This window comes from Podarcis tiliguerta, assembly GCF_965153285.1.
Source record: "Podarcis tiliguerta genome assembly, chromosome: Z".
NCBI lineage: Eukaryota > Metazoa > Chordata > Lepidosauria > Squamata > Lacertidae > Podarcis > Podarcis tiliguerta.
Window position 1 is genome coordinate 3,841,990 of NC_139553.1, and position 14,522 is coordinate 3,856,511.

The 14,522-nt window shown below is 48.6% G+C and overlaps 1 protein-coding gene across 4 annotated transcripts in view; it reads right to left on the minus strand.

The window, feature by feature from the left end:
- The window catches only part of SH2D3C (SH2 domain containing 3C), a 72,623-nt gene that overhangs the window by 11,636 nt on the left and 46,465 nt on the right, over nt 1-14,522 (minus strand). For all 4 annotated transcript variants that reach the window (XM_083422929.1, XM_083422931.1, XM_083422930.1 and 1 more), the window contains 2 exons: nt 2,627-2,755; nt 630-1,078 (listed from right to left, as the gene is read on the minus strand). In XM_083422929.1, coding sequence (XP_083279055.1) covers nt 630-1,078; nt 2,627-2,755 — 578 coding nt within the window. The remainder of the gene's footprint in view (nt 1-629; nt 1,079-2,626; nt 2,756-14,522) is intronic.

Below are 14,522 nucleotides of genomic sequence, written 5' to 3' on the forward strand. Positions count from 1 at the left end.
GGATACAAGCTCATGATCACTCGTCTCCCTTGGAACCAGAGGGTTGTGGCTAACTAAGTTCTACTCAGAACAGACCAATTAAAACTAATGGGCCTAAGTTACCCACATGCATCATTTTCTACATGTCTCCTCTGAGGTCGAATGCAACCCAGAGCAGAGAAGACAATGACAACTAGAGGGGCTGAGAGAAATGGGCAGAGCCGCTGAGACAACCAGAGGCAGTCCACCACTGAGAGTGGAGTCCACAGTAGAAATTGCACAACTGCAAAGGTGGTTCTCTAACACTCATAGCTGGTCTCCCTTAACATAGAAAGCTGGATGCACAAGGGGGCTCTGCAACAAGCTGTTGCAGGATGCAATGTTTTTGGTCAGGGTGCCATCCAGCCAACCACACCCTCTTGCAGGATGCTCCATTCCATCTCCTCTCCCACTGGCTTTCTGCCTACCCTGCCCTGCAACAGTTAGCAGTCCCCTACCTAGGGCTCCCTCTGCCCCCTCATTTTGTCTTTCTGTAACTCTTGGGAGTTCCCCCAAGCCTGCTGATGCTGCCTCCTTGTATGTGGACGGTGCCATTCTGGCTACATGCAGACTGGCTGTTGGAGAACAAGTTTGCCATTGTACAGGCTTACCTGGTTGGGCACCCATCACCCCTTGTGATCTTGTCAGCCGTCAATCCGTCAGTCATGGTAATGCTCCTCCGTTTGATGTGCCCCCCTTTCTGGCTGGAGTGGCTGTGCGAGCCGCTGTGTTTCCCGTTGGCAAGTCCATAGCTGGCCTCCAAGTAGCGCAAGGGGAAAGTGCGGTTGATGGGGCAGTAGAAGATGGCCCCGCTTTGCTCAGAGATTGGCTTGCGGTTGCCCACGTAGAAGCGCACCAAGGCTGGCACATTGTCAAAGCTCTCCTGCTCGAAGAGGTACTGGATGTGAGTGCGGCCTTCGCTGGACTTCACCATCACCTTGTTGATCTTGAAGTGGAGGGGCTCATTCCGCCAACGGCAGGTCAGCACATAATCCCCAAGGCTGGTGAGTGAGTCGCGTATCAGGAAGTCCCCGTTCCTCTGAATCAGGCTCTCGGACACCTGAAAGGCCAGATGGAAGGTTTGTTTAAGCAAATTTGCAATGCCCTGAAAGAAAGTGAGAGGCTCTTTGTTTGCTCAGATGAATGGCTTTTTTAAAAAAACCCAACAGCTCCTCGTTTTGGAACGAGAGCAGGATTCCATTCTGAAGGTAATTTGGGAAGAACTGTGTCTCTGATCATGTGCAGAGAACACCACTCACCACTAACTAAAGTTCAGGAACACAGATTCCTAGGGTACCATGTTTGGACTAATGATGGGTCCTTGGTCTCAAAAGGTTGAGGACTATTGAGCTAAAGGGTGGAGAAACTTGAGCCTTCGGGGCAGGGGTGAGGGATTCCCCAATGGCGTGATCATTCTCATGTATCCCACATTAGTCCCATCTATTGGGAGTGCTGGCCTCTTCCAAACACAATTATACTGTTAACTGAAAGTCCTATCTTTTTACAGCAAGTGCCTCAGATTAGTGATCCTAAGCCTGAAGAACAACGAAAGCAGTCTTGTTTCCTATAATTGGCTGTTTATTTAATCTCTCTTGGATTCGTATCTTGTCCAGTCTTAGAGTCAGGATCCTAATTCTCCCTGTTGGAGAGTGAGCACACAGTGTGCTTGTAAATTCCCAGGTGTGCTCTACCAGCAGGGTGGGCATTGCCATTGCTCCCAGTAATTCCTGCAGCGTTGTGGTTGCTCTGTGGGCAACAGCACATCTGTGGCATCTGGTTTACAGCCTTTTCCACTCTAAGGGGGTGATAGCTCCCCACAAATGTCTGGGGTGGGGAGAACCTGTGAGCCTCCAAATATTGGGACTACAACTCCCATTGTCCCTCATTGGGCTGATGGGAGATGTATGCCAAGAAGAAGAAGAAGAAGAAGAAGAGTTTGGATTTGATATCCCGCTTTATCACTACCTGAAGGAGTCTCAAAGCAGCTAACATTCTCCTTTCCCTTCCTCCCCCACAACAAACACTCTGTGAGGTGTGTGGGGCTGATAGACTTTAGAGAAGTGTGACTAGCCCAATGTCACCCAGCAGCTGCAGGTGGTGGAGCGGAGACGCGAACCTGGTTCACCAGATTACGAGTGCACCACTCTTAACCACTACACCACAGTGGCTCTCTGTGGTACTGGAAGGCCACAGGTTCTCCTCCCCTGAGCTAGTTCTCTGGATGTTTTGCATCAAGCAGGGGATTTGAGTAAATGGTCTACCAGATCTACTCCACGAGTCACAGCCATAGCAACAATCCTGCTGTGGAGGCCAGGTTCCCACAGGTTGGTGGGAACGAGACACTCCTGCCAAAGGGTGAAGCTTGCTTGTGAACAAAGCAAGGGAGGGACACAGGTGCAGCTGGGGAATCCCATGTATAAAGGAAGGAGCTTTGTGACACTCCTGCTTCAAACCAAGGAGGATGAGGAGACCCAGGCAGCTATGATAGCATCCAGCTCAAGTCAAGGGGGCTCATAGATCACCCCACACCCTTCTTCACTGTTGCACAGACACAACTCATGGACACACAGGGCTTCCTCTAGCCAGAGATCTTCCAGCTGCCCCTCACCTCTCGGGGGATACGCCCATGATACCAGGCGTGGCTGCGGAGGTCCGTGCTGCTGAGTTTGAGCTCCTCTTCCAACTCTTTGTGAAGCTTCTCTGGTGATGAGTCAAGGATATATTTCTCCTTGGAGAACTGGGGGGAAGGGGGGAGAGAGAGAGAGAGGTGCCACCAAGTCAGGCTTCAGTGGTAGACACAATCAGTATGCCAGAGCCAAGCTGTGCCAGGTGTTATCCTGACTCTGGGTGGTAAGTAATAAAATCAACGACAACAATAATAAAAAATTCAGAATACTACAATATCCACAGAAAGGCAATATTTACTGAAACGGACATATCTGAACCACTTCAATTCTGATAGTCCTGGAATGCATGGGTGGACAAGTAGTTTTTAAGCAAGCACTCAGAGCATATCACAGTGAGCACATGGTGTATTTCTGAAGAGAAACTGTTCCACATGGCGGATGGAAGGACCAGGTGCGCAGCCTGGGAGTCATTTTGGACTCACAGCTGTCCATGGAGGCACAGGTCAATTCTGTATCCAGGGCAGCTGTCTACCAACTCCACCTGGTACGCAGGCTGAGACCCTACCTGCCCGCGGACTGTCTCGCCAGAGTGGTGCATGCTCTGGTTATCTCCCGCTTGGACTACTGCAATGCGCTCTACGTGGGGCTACCTTTGAAGGTGACTCGGAAACTACAACTAATCCAGAATGCGGCAGCTAGACTGGTGACTGGGGGCGGCCGCCGAGACCACATAACACCGGTCTTGAAAGACCTACATTGGCTCCCAGTACGTTTCCGAGCACAATTCAAAGTGTTGGTGTTGACCTTTAAAGCCCTAAACGGCCTCGGCCCAGTATACCTGAAGGAGCGTCTCCACCCCCATCGTTCTGCCCGGACACTGAGGTCTAGCTCCGAGGGCCTCCTGGCGGTTCCCTCATTGCGAGAAGCAAAGCTACAGGGAACCAGGCAGAGGGCCTTCTCGGTAGTGGCGCCCGCCCTGTGGAATGCCCTCCCAGCAGATGTCAAAGCGATAAATAACTACCTGACATTTAGAAGACATCTTAAGGCAGCCCTGTTCAGGGAAGTTTTTAATCTGTGATATTTTACTGTATTTTTTGTTTCTATGGAAGCCGCCCAGAGTGGCTGGGGAAACCCAGCCAGATGGGCGGGGTACAAATAATAAATTATTATTATTATTATTATTATTATTATTATTATTATTATTATTAGTATTATGTCACTACCAAAAAGACCCTCCTCTCTTCTGAGTAGTGGAAAGAGGGAGCCTTTATGGCTGAGGCACCACTGGGACACTGGCTCTCTTTAATCAGCTGCTTCATCTGTCAAGTGATCCAATATCTGAATGATCCCCTGAATCTCTAATCAGTGTTGTTTATATGCGAGAGGAGAACAGTAGAGGCAAGAAAGCAATTCATCCAACTGCCCAGGAGACCAAGTCACAGTCCCGCCCACTCACACCCAAAAAGAAAACTTTGACAAATGGTGTAAAAATGAATTGGAATTCCACAAGAATTTACCTCTCTCCTAACACCAGAACTCATGGGCATCCAATGAAGCTAAATGTTGGAATATTTAGGAAAGCACTTTTTTCATGCAGCACAGAGTCAAACTAGGGAAGTCGCTCCCACAGGAGGCAATGGTGGCCATCAACTTGGATGGCATTAAATGAGAATTGGGCAAATCCACAGAGGCCTTGCTTGTGCATCTGGTTGGCCATTGTGAGAACACAATGCTGGACCTGATGGGCCATTAGCCTCAACCAGCAGCCTCTTCTCCTTATGTTCTTCTGTCTCTCTCATATAATAATAATAAACTTTTTATTTATACCCCACCCTCCCCGGCCAGAACCAGGCTCAGGGCAGCTAACACTAAAAAAATACAATAAAACATAATAGAAAAAGAAAACCCAGTTAATTAAAATACGGGTTAAAATACAATTTAAAACGCAGCCTCATTTTAGTAGTAACCCATAAATCAAAACCATAAGGGGTGGGGAACATAAGGGTCAGACTGAGTCCAAACCAAAGGCCAGGCGGAACAGCTCTGTCTTGCAGGCCCTGTGGAAAGATGTCAAGCCCCGCAGGGCCCTAGTCTCTTGTAACAGAGCGTTCCACCAAGTCAGGGCCAGTACTGAAAAGGCCCTGGCCCTACTTGAGACCAATCTAACCTCCTTGCGGCTTGGGACCTCCAAAGTGTTGTTATTTGTGGACCTTAAGGTCCTCCGCGGGGCATACCAGGAGAGGCGGACCCGTAGGTAAGTGGGCTTTAAAAGTCAAAACCAGCACCTTAAACCTGACCCTGTACTCCACCAGGAGCCAGTGCAGTTGGTAAAGCACTGGATGAATGTGCTCCGTAAGGAGCCTCACCGCAGTATTCTGCACCTGCTGGAGTTTCTGGGTCAGCTTCAAGGGCAGCCCTGCATAGAGCGAGTTACAATAATCAAGCCTGGAGGTGACCGTCGCAGGGATCACTGTGGCCAGATTAGGGCGAGAAAGGTAAGGGACCAATGGCTTGATAGGGCGGAGATGGAAAAATGCCACTTTTGCTGTGGCTGCAACCTGCGCCGCCATGGAAAGGTAGGAGTCGAAGGTTACACCCAAGCTCTTGACAGAAGGCGCTGGCCCCCCAACCCCATGTCCCGACCCAGGCAGAGGACCTCTGTCTTCAAAAGATCTAACTTCAACCAGCTCCCACACAGCCATCCAGCCACAGCTTCCAGGCATCTGGTCAGTGTGTCCGGGGCTGAGTCAGGGCGGCCGTCCATCAACAGATAAAGTTGGGTGTCATCAGCATATTGATATAGATGGTAAGTGTGGGGAAAGAAGCTGTAATGTAGGCCCTTACTTACAATGTTATGAGTACCAATTCTGGAATGATTTCCCAGCTCCCTGGAGTGCTTGTAGCAAGGCCCAAGGGAATGGTTTTTAAAAAATGAATAGAACGTGCAAGCAAAATGAAGGGCCGAATCTTGCCCGAAGGAGGGGTGGTGATCCAGGATGGCAAAGCCTCCTGTGCTGGCAAAGCCTCTTTATCGGCAGGCGTCCTGACCCTGGTTAACCAGGCACCGGGAGCGATGCCTCAGTCACTCACACGTCATTGCCACTGGCTGGGAACCAGGCCAAGTGTAAACAGACTCGTCAGCTAACATGAGCTGTGAAGTGGTTTCTGCTGTGAAAGGCCTGTCGGCAGAGAAGAGTCAGTTGACAGATCAGCTTGGCTAGCCAACTCTGAGGCGATGCACCTTGATTGGTGCGCTTGAGTGCACAAAGGACCCAGTGGTGGAGTTCGGTAATTTTAGACTTATTCAGGGGTGGGGAGCACCTTCTTTAGAGGGAAATGTGTGTTATTTCACAGCCTGCTGCATTTCTCTACTCGTCCCCCTCCAGTTCTGCTGATTGTGACCCTCGCCTCTGCCCCAAAGTCAGTCCCTGCTTGCACTACTGATGGGAGGAGCAGGAACCTCAGGCATGCCTCTTGCCTGCCGCTTGTCCTACTCATTGTCCCAAGAGGGACATTTGCATTAAGCTACCCTTTGGGGAAAGAATCTTCCTTCTGCCTCTCCCATCACAGCAACCAAACACACAGTGCCTGACGTTAGGTCATTTCAGTCTGCCTGAAGATTTTCAGCAGGTTAGGGAATTGGTGATGCAAGCTCAGCAAAAGTCATTCAATGGGGTGGCAGGGAGGGTTTGAAACAAAGATCTCGTCAGTGGAAGGGCTCAGGTGGCTGCCGCAGAGCCTTCTGCCCTGTTCAACCAAGCGGCAGGTGGTTCCTCCCCTGCTTTCCTGATCTCCTCTCTCATTAGGCAACTCAGTACAGCAAAGCCACTACCACTTGTAATGAGACCATGCTGGTTTTGGAGCACTGGGAGAGTGGGGCAACTTAACATGCCTTTGGTTCAAATTAATGGGAAGCAGAAGCCTGTTGTAACCACAACTCTCCCATAAGTAACACCCATTTGGACTTACCTAAAGCAAGAGTAGCCTCTTATTAGGGTAAATGAAAACACTGCGAGCAGGTTTTTGAGCAAAGGTCTTCTTCAGGCTGGGTTGATAAGCAATAAAATGGGGCATAGGACGTGAGAAAAAGACATTGCTCCAGTCTGCAGTCCGTAAGATGAAGTGCAGGAAGGTGTTGACTTCAGCATTGAATTCAGTGGGACTTACTTCTGAGTAGACATGGTTGGAATTGCAGGCGAAAGGTTGTTTGTATCCAACGTTAGCCACATTCTGAGCAGACCCATGAACTCAATGGCATGACTAAGCTAGGTATATTAATCCCAATGGACACGATCAACAGTATTATTAACAATGAATTCCTTATGCCTCATTTATGCACCAACTATTGTATTAAGGGAGCAGAATACCCCCTGACCATTATCTGTATACCAGTTAGATAAAACTGTTTTATCTCCATTTCCCCTCAATTATGTGGCTATATGAATATTTCAGCTGCCTCTAGGACAGGCATCCCCAAACACGGCCCTCCAGCTATTTTGGGATTACAATTCCCATAATCCCTGACCACTGGTCCTGTTAGCTAGGGATGATGGGAGTTGTAGTCCCAAAAACATCTGGAGGGACGAGTTTAGGGATGCCTGCTCTAGGACATCTGGAAAGAGGAGATAGTACAGTATTAAGATACAGCACTACCAATTCCTTTCACGGAAAATGTCCTCAACATTTTCCAAAGGGCTCCTGCTTGCAATGTGCTTTGAAGATAGAAGATTAAGGCTCAAAGGCAGTGGCTTTATCAATGGCAAAAGGAAAATGAAAGAATTTGTGGCTGAGTTTAAGCCAGCTTCGAACCACACTTTGTTTCCTGATCATGCCCTCAACATTGCCTCCAATGCGAAAGATCTGGTATTCAGTGGGACATCATCTCTTACCTGCCACGCCCACCATGGCCCTTTTCCTGGTGGCCCCAACCCTGACAACAAAATGGCCAACATCCCTCCCCACCCTCAGTCTGGCCCCGTGCTTAATTTTCAAGGAACCTTATACCTTCCATACAGAACTGACGGGATCCAAACTTTGGTGAACGAGCCCTGGAATTTCTGCCAGGCTCTGTCCCAAATCACTACAGCGCAGATGGGATTAAGGTGCCAGGCCTGGACTAATCGCCCCTGATCTAGCCTACCTATTAGTTTTCCTTGTTCTTTGCCCTCCAAATCCTTAGCTCCCTGTAGGGATTTAATGAAAGCCCTTCTCTCTCTCTCTCTCTCTCTCTCTCTCTGTGTGTGTGTATTAGCAAGGTTGCCATTTTCCAACACAGATAAGCTAAGATGACTGTGTCACGGATTCTACAGAGGGGTGTAGGGTGTGTGGGTGTGGGTGTGTGAGTGAGAGAGAGAGAGAGAGAGAGAGAACAATAACCAACAAGAAGCAGCTGGCAAATCTGAACTGAAATAATGCGCTAGTAGGAAATTGCTAGACCTCCCACCCCCCCTCCCCACCCATGCAGTCCCAAAATATTTCTGACAGATTGTGCAGAGAGGCATAAACAAACCCCACAAAGGGTTAGCCCTGCTGCATGTCATGCCGGCTGGTTTAATGAATAATAATGACAGATTTAAAAAGGGAGTCTTCTGCATAAAGATGAGCTTTCCGCTAATGCCCATTTCGCTAATGCCCTTGTGCACCTGAGCCTTAAACATACAATCCCACCCTCCCCATTTCCCCAGCTCTCCTCCCCATCGCTGGTTTCCTCTCCCTGGAGGAGAGGCGAGGCAATGATGTAATGCCTCAGCATCGCTGAATCAGGGACTCTGGTGGGTGAGAAGTAGCAGGGCGATGCTCTGGGCAGGTGTGGCAGAGTGAAGGAGAAGTTCACTGTCAGAGCACCTGCCTTGCGTGCAGAAGGCTCCAGGTTCCATCACCAGCATCTCCAGGAGGGGCTGGGAGGGACCCCTGCCTGAAACTTTGGAAGGTAGCTGCTAGTCTGTGTGGACAATACTGAGTAAGTGGGATCAAGGGGTCTGCCTCAGTATAAGGCAGCTTCCCATGTCTTTTGCAGAGATGTTTTCAGGTCTTCTAACACCTTCCAGGTGCTAGGATCCCCGTATTAAGAATGCTGGACTAGGTGAGACCAGATTTCTCCTGTACTTAAACCCAAGGATGACTAAAACTGGACAGCCTTTTGCTTTGTTGAATTTAAGACAGACTGACACCTGGGATTCTGGGGTTAAAAAGAAGTAAATCACGCTGGGCTAAAATGAAAATAAAGTAGCCACATACCTTACAAGGTTGATTGGTTTGTTGTTGTTCAATTGATTTTCTATACTACCGTATCACAAAGTGCTTTTGCCAGCTTTCAAAAATAGCATCCAGAACACATTAAAACACTCAATAAAACCAGTGCACGACAGAGAGTTAAAAGTGTTAAGAGCAGTTATGAAAGCCTAAGCATAATTTTGTATAGCAGCTAGCCCTAAAAATCCAGCCTTAAAAATATTAATAATTAATAGTGAGGAGTCTCTCCTAAGAGCTCCTCTGGTGGGTCTCGCTGGGAATCAAAGAATCATAGAACTGTAGAGTTGGAAGGGACCCAAGCAAAAATCTCAACTAGATCATACATGACAGATGGCCATCTGACCTCTGCTTTAAAACCTACAAGGAAGGGGAGACCACCACCTCTTGTGGGAGTCCGTTCCACTGCCAAACAGCTCATCATCAGAAAGCTCTTCCTGATGTTTAGTCTGAATCTCCCTCCTTGTAACTGGAATCCATTGGTCCTACCCTCAGGAGCAAGAGAAGACAAGCTTGCTCTATCCTCCATGCGACAGCCCTTTAGATATTTAAAGATGGATATCATATCTCCTCTCCTCTTTTCCAAGCTAAAAATACTCAACTCGCTCCACTGTTCCTTGTGAGGCTTGGTTTCCAGACCTTTGATCGTCTTGGTCACCTTCCTCTGTACACCTTCCAGATTGTCAATAAGCTTCTTAAGTTGTGGTGCCCAGAACTAGACACAGATCACAATGTGTAGCTGGTGATATATCACGGTGCATTGCCTAGCCCAACTTTTCATGTGTACAACTAATAAGCCAGGTGTCCCCAAACGTATATTTGTGCAGCTGGAAGGGTACTCTGTAGTAGGTTTGGGTCTGGCAGTCTCTCCACTGAGCTAAATTCTCAGGGACTTTAAAGCAAGCCCCCCCCCCCCCCGTTTTAAGTGATAAGAGAGCTTAACAGAATGGGGTGGGGATTTGCCTCAGAGATGCATCCTGAAAATCAGAACTGGATACTGGGGCCTCTGCAAGGTGCACGTAACTCTGGTTCATTGCTCACCCTTCACCCCCTCCCACCCCAACGTCCTCCAGTGTGCTTGAACCCTTATTAAAAATAAATAGTAACCCCAGGTCCCGCTCTCTTCCCCTTCGGCACTCCCAGGGGGTGTCTAGGCCAGAGCAGATGCTGTCACCATGGCAACCCCCATGGTGACCATGGGCCACTGATGCTGTCACCATAGTGATTGCTGCTGCTGCTGCAGCCCCATATTTCCTCTGCTACAACTTCCTCCCAAGGAAGGTGGAGGGAGGACCCCTTCAAGGCTAACTTTTCTCTGTGGCTATGAGAATTGCAGGGTGGGGTGAAGGAATCATTTTGGGTTTGCCCATTCAGGCAGGATTGGGGAGAGGATGGAGTTTTGTGTAGGAGAGGAGGTGAGATGAGAAGAGGGCAACAAGTACCGTAACATACAGCCTTTGCCAACCTGGTGCCTTCTCCAGATGTTTTGGGCCACAAAACCTGCACTGGCTGGGGATGATGGTTGTTGATGCTTGAAAACATCTGGAGGGCTCAAGTCAAATTCTGCCCTATAGCATTTCACAGATGAAAACAGTGTATTCTGATAAAGGGGTCAGGGTTTGAGCCCCACATGGATGCATGGTTTTCTTTGCCGTCCCCTCATTTTCACTGCAGCTGCCTGCCTGACACTACATCTAAGAGCAAAGAGGTTGTGTTTGCTTTTGGTTCAATATATTCACATGAGGGCAGCGGGGTGGCGGCAGAGGAGAGGCATAGTTGCTTTGAACTGCATTATCAACAGTTCGCAATAAACCAAAATGGTAGGTGCTACACCTGCCTTTAGTGATCATGGGCATGCATTTACCATACTGAATAGTGGTGGATTGTAAGAAGCATGTGTGTCTCTCTGGCCAAGCCAGATTTGACTTCTAAAAGTCATTGGGGGTGGAGGGATTGATCTCTGGACCCTGGAAAAAAAATGACAACTCTGTGGCCATTTGTCCTAGTCAGATTTGAACAAGGCAACTCCCAAAAGGCACGACAGGGGGACGCTGATTTATCAAACATCTAGACTGCCAGAGTGCATGTTGTTCCATTTGCGACCCCCTCCTCTCATTCAGCTCAGCTGTCTCTCTGGATTTTTCCTTGCCTGCTCTACTCCCTCCTACCACTCCTCCCCTCCGCCTCACTGATGGACCTCCTGCAGAGAATAATAAGGGAGTCTGGAGGGCAACTGCGACTGAGGGCAAGGCAAGGAGCAGGATGACCTTGGTGTAGTAAAGGCCAAGAAGAAAAGAATAGCAAAGGAGGGAGGAGGGGATGAACGGAGTCCGAGGACAACAGCAACAGAATACCTCTGAGCTAGTTAGCTTTTCTAGTAGGGCAGTTTCCTGTACAGTTTGGTACCACTGCTCCATAGACACTCCTGACAGGTCCCTCCAGTGTCTGGTTAGGATACTTCTAGCTGCTGACAGTTAGTGACGTATGAGTTCCTTGTTGTGTGGGTGCTCATTACTGCCTTGGAAGATATTTAGTAGGGTCAGTTCTGGAATTGCTTCTATTACCTGTTTGGTTATTTTGCAGGTTTCCTGTAATACTGATATACACAAGCCAACAAGACAATGACATATTCCAACCCCCAAACACACACAAAATCAAAACACACTACAACCAATAAGCCAACCATGCCTTGGGCTCTCTTGGTTTCTGGCTCCACCAGCAAAAATAAGATATCTATCCACATGTCACTGATACACAAATTCTACTCATATACGATGTAAAGAATGAAAGTTGACTGCCCCCCCAACACCTTTCTTTCTCTTTCTTTTGTTGTTGCTGGTTCAAAAGCCTGAAGTTCTCAGAAACACACAGTCTATGCCAGCTGTGGAACACTGTGGCATGGGTGTGGTACCTGCCTATACCATCTCTTCTGAAATTGGTAAGAAATGGCAACACACACAGGTCATGAGGGGAAGATTCCTACAATGGGCCAAAGAACCACTCAGGATTTAAAAGCATGGAGTTCTATTTCATGATACGGTCTATGCTTGTTTAAGAGCTCTGTGCATCTGGTATGCGTTACAGAAGGTTTGTAACATGCAGGGAGCAGAGTTGCACATCTGTGGGAGGTGTGGTGGGAGCTCAACCTGGCCCGTCTTATTCTCTGTGTGATGAGGAATAAACAAGTGGTTCCTCCTCTCATTCAGCCAGGGTTCAGAGATGTCCAGGGAGCAGAAACGGCATGATGACAAGGCCAGAGTCAACTTTTGGAATGTGCAAGTGAACAAAGGCAAAGGGCTTTACTTTTTGAACCTGATAGGGGTGAGGTGGGAAGTGCGGGGAGACCCAGAAGCAGCTGCTTTATACACTGTTGAATGCTCAAGGTTCAAGAGAAAATTGGGTGGGGGGTGGGAAGGCACCAAACAGCCATGGGTGGGGAAGACAGATATGAGTGAATGTCCTTGGAATGTACTCCTTACTTAAATGCCTTTTTCTTATTTGCATATAAATAAATGCCGACAGCTCCCCCCCCCAGATGTTCCAGAGGGGTCTCCTAAACTGCAGCAGGGGACAAAGCAATGCCTGCTTTGATGCTGGTGCAATCCCCCCACTCAGCTACCTCGATGCAGGATGGTGTGTGGGTGTGTATATGCTGAATATAACGTACATCTATCTATCCATCCCTTATCTCACTCCAAATGCTGCATCCCTTTCCTGGTCTGCTATTGGCTAGCAATGATGTAATTGCTTCAAGCGCCGGGTGCGCTGCCATTGGTAGAAAGAGGCAGAGATGCTGCTGTCAGCTTGAAAGCCCCCAGTCATTCATGCAGAGTTCAGCATGCCAGTTTGGGCACAAAATCTGCACACATAAGCCAGCCAGCCTAGAAGCAGATTGAATGTCTGAGGAGGGGACAGTGGGTGGGGTGTGGCTCTCTCAAGCTCTTGTGCTGTGCGGGAGCAGGGAAGCATGCACACACAAGGGCACACACACACACACTTAACACTTATCACACCTTTCTTAACCTTTACATTGCCAGGATGGAACTCTGCAATGCTCCATTCAACTCCGAAACCTTGATCAAAATCAAAAGAGACCAATATTATAAAAACAGGCCCTGGCATGTAATGCTTTGGGCACCTTTGCCCTGGTTGTTGTGACAGGCTTCCAGCACCAGCCTCTTGATCACAATGAAGGATACGCAAGGATATATTTCTTGACAGGTTTGGCCGGAGGGTCGTAAGAGGAAAAGAATGTGCACCTCGACCAAGCACCGCCCAAGCACACCTGCAGCCATAGTAACGTGAGCTTTGGCGGTTGGAGAGATGCACTTTTGCATTCAACGCACCCCAAATGGGTGAGGTGTTACCCTTATACCCAAGGGGGGTGGGGAATCAATTGTCTCAAGTGTACGTAATTCTGCTGGATTCTGGAAGGTGCCATTCAGTAGTACAGCAACTGCTTTGCATGCAGAAGGTCCCAGTTTCAGTCCCTGCAGTCTTCAAAGGATTTAGGGCAGAGGAGCCGGGGTGGCAGTGGGGGACCTTCCATCCAAGACCTAGAGGAGTTGCTGCCAGTCAAAGGTCTTGGGAAACATGCTTGGACGCCTAAGAGGAGACTACTGTAGCAATCAGGGCCAGCCCAAGGAATGCTGCTTCCTGGGGCAAGAAGAATGGTGCCACACACCTCCATGTACCAAGTCCAGTGGCATTGTTGATGAGACAGCACTCTCCAGCAAACCTGAAGGCTATAGGCTAGCTTTAGTTGTGTAAGGCAGTTGTGAAAGGCACACACATCTCTGTTCTCCAGCACCTCACCATGGCTGCCCAGCTCCTTCTCATTTGCTGCTTGAGGCAGCTGACTCACTCTGCCTTATAGTATGACAGGCCCCAAGACCAACCAGATTTTAAGAAGGCCTTCTCCAAAAAAACAAAATAGGGAAAATACTAGCGCCTTTGTGCCAGTGCTTATAACTGAGGACCCAAGGGAGCCAATGCATGATAAAGATTTTACCCAGGTACTGGCCTAAGGTGCAGCCGCAAGGTACATAGGAAAGGCCACCAGGCAATTCACCATCTAGAGCCAGCCCTATCATTGGGCAAAGTGAAGCAGGGTAACTTCCAGGGCAGCTAGCAGTCAATCATTTTGTTGGGGCAGGCAGCAATTTGGCCTTTTATGCCTCAAAATGCCTTGGAGCCACGTCACTAATTTTTGGTGTACAGTACTTGAACACGATAAACTGAAAGCCACTCGAAATTTCTTGGAATAAGGTGGAGGCTCAAACACAGGACATCTGTTTTTTCCCACATTTTCTGTTTTAGCACACACAAGATTGTATTTGCACTTCCAGAACTGAAATGCAAAGGACATAATAGGAGCCTTGCTGGATCAGACCCAAGGTCCACCTAGTCCAGTATGGTGTTTACCACTGCAGCCAATGGGATACCTTCAGGAAGCCCACCAGCAAGACACAAAAGCACTTTGCATTCAGAAGCAGACTGAAAGTGGAGGCTGCATTTGTATGTGATAGGCTGGCCTCTCCAGCTAGCTCAATAAAAGAACGACACTTTGGACAAGGTCACAGAAACAAAGGAAAGTGGCTTATAGTGAGTCGGACCAATACTGGTCCA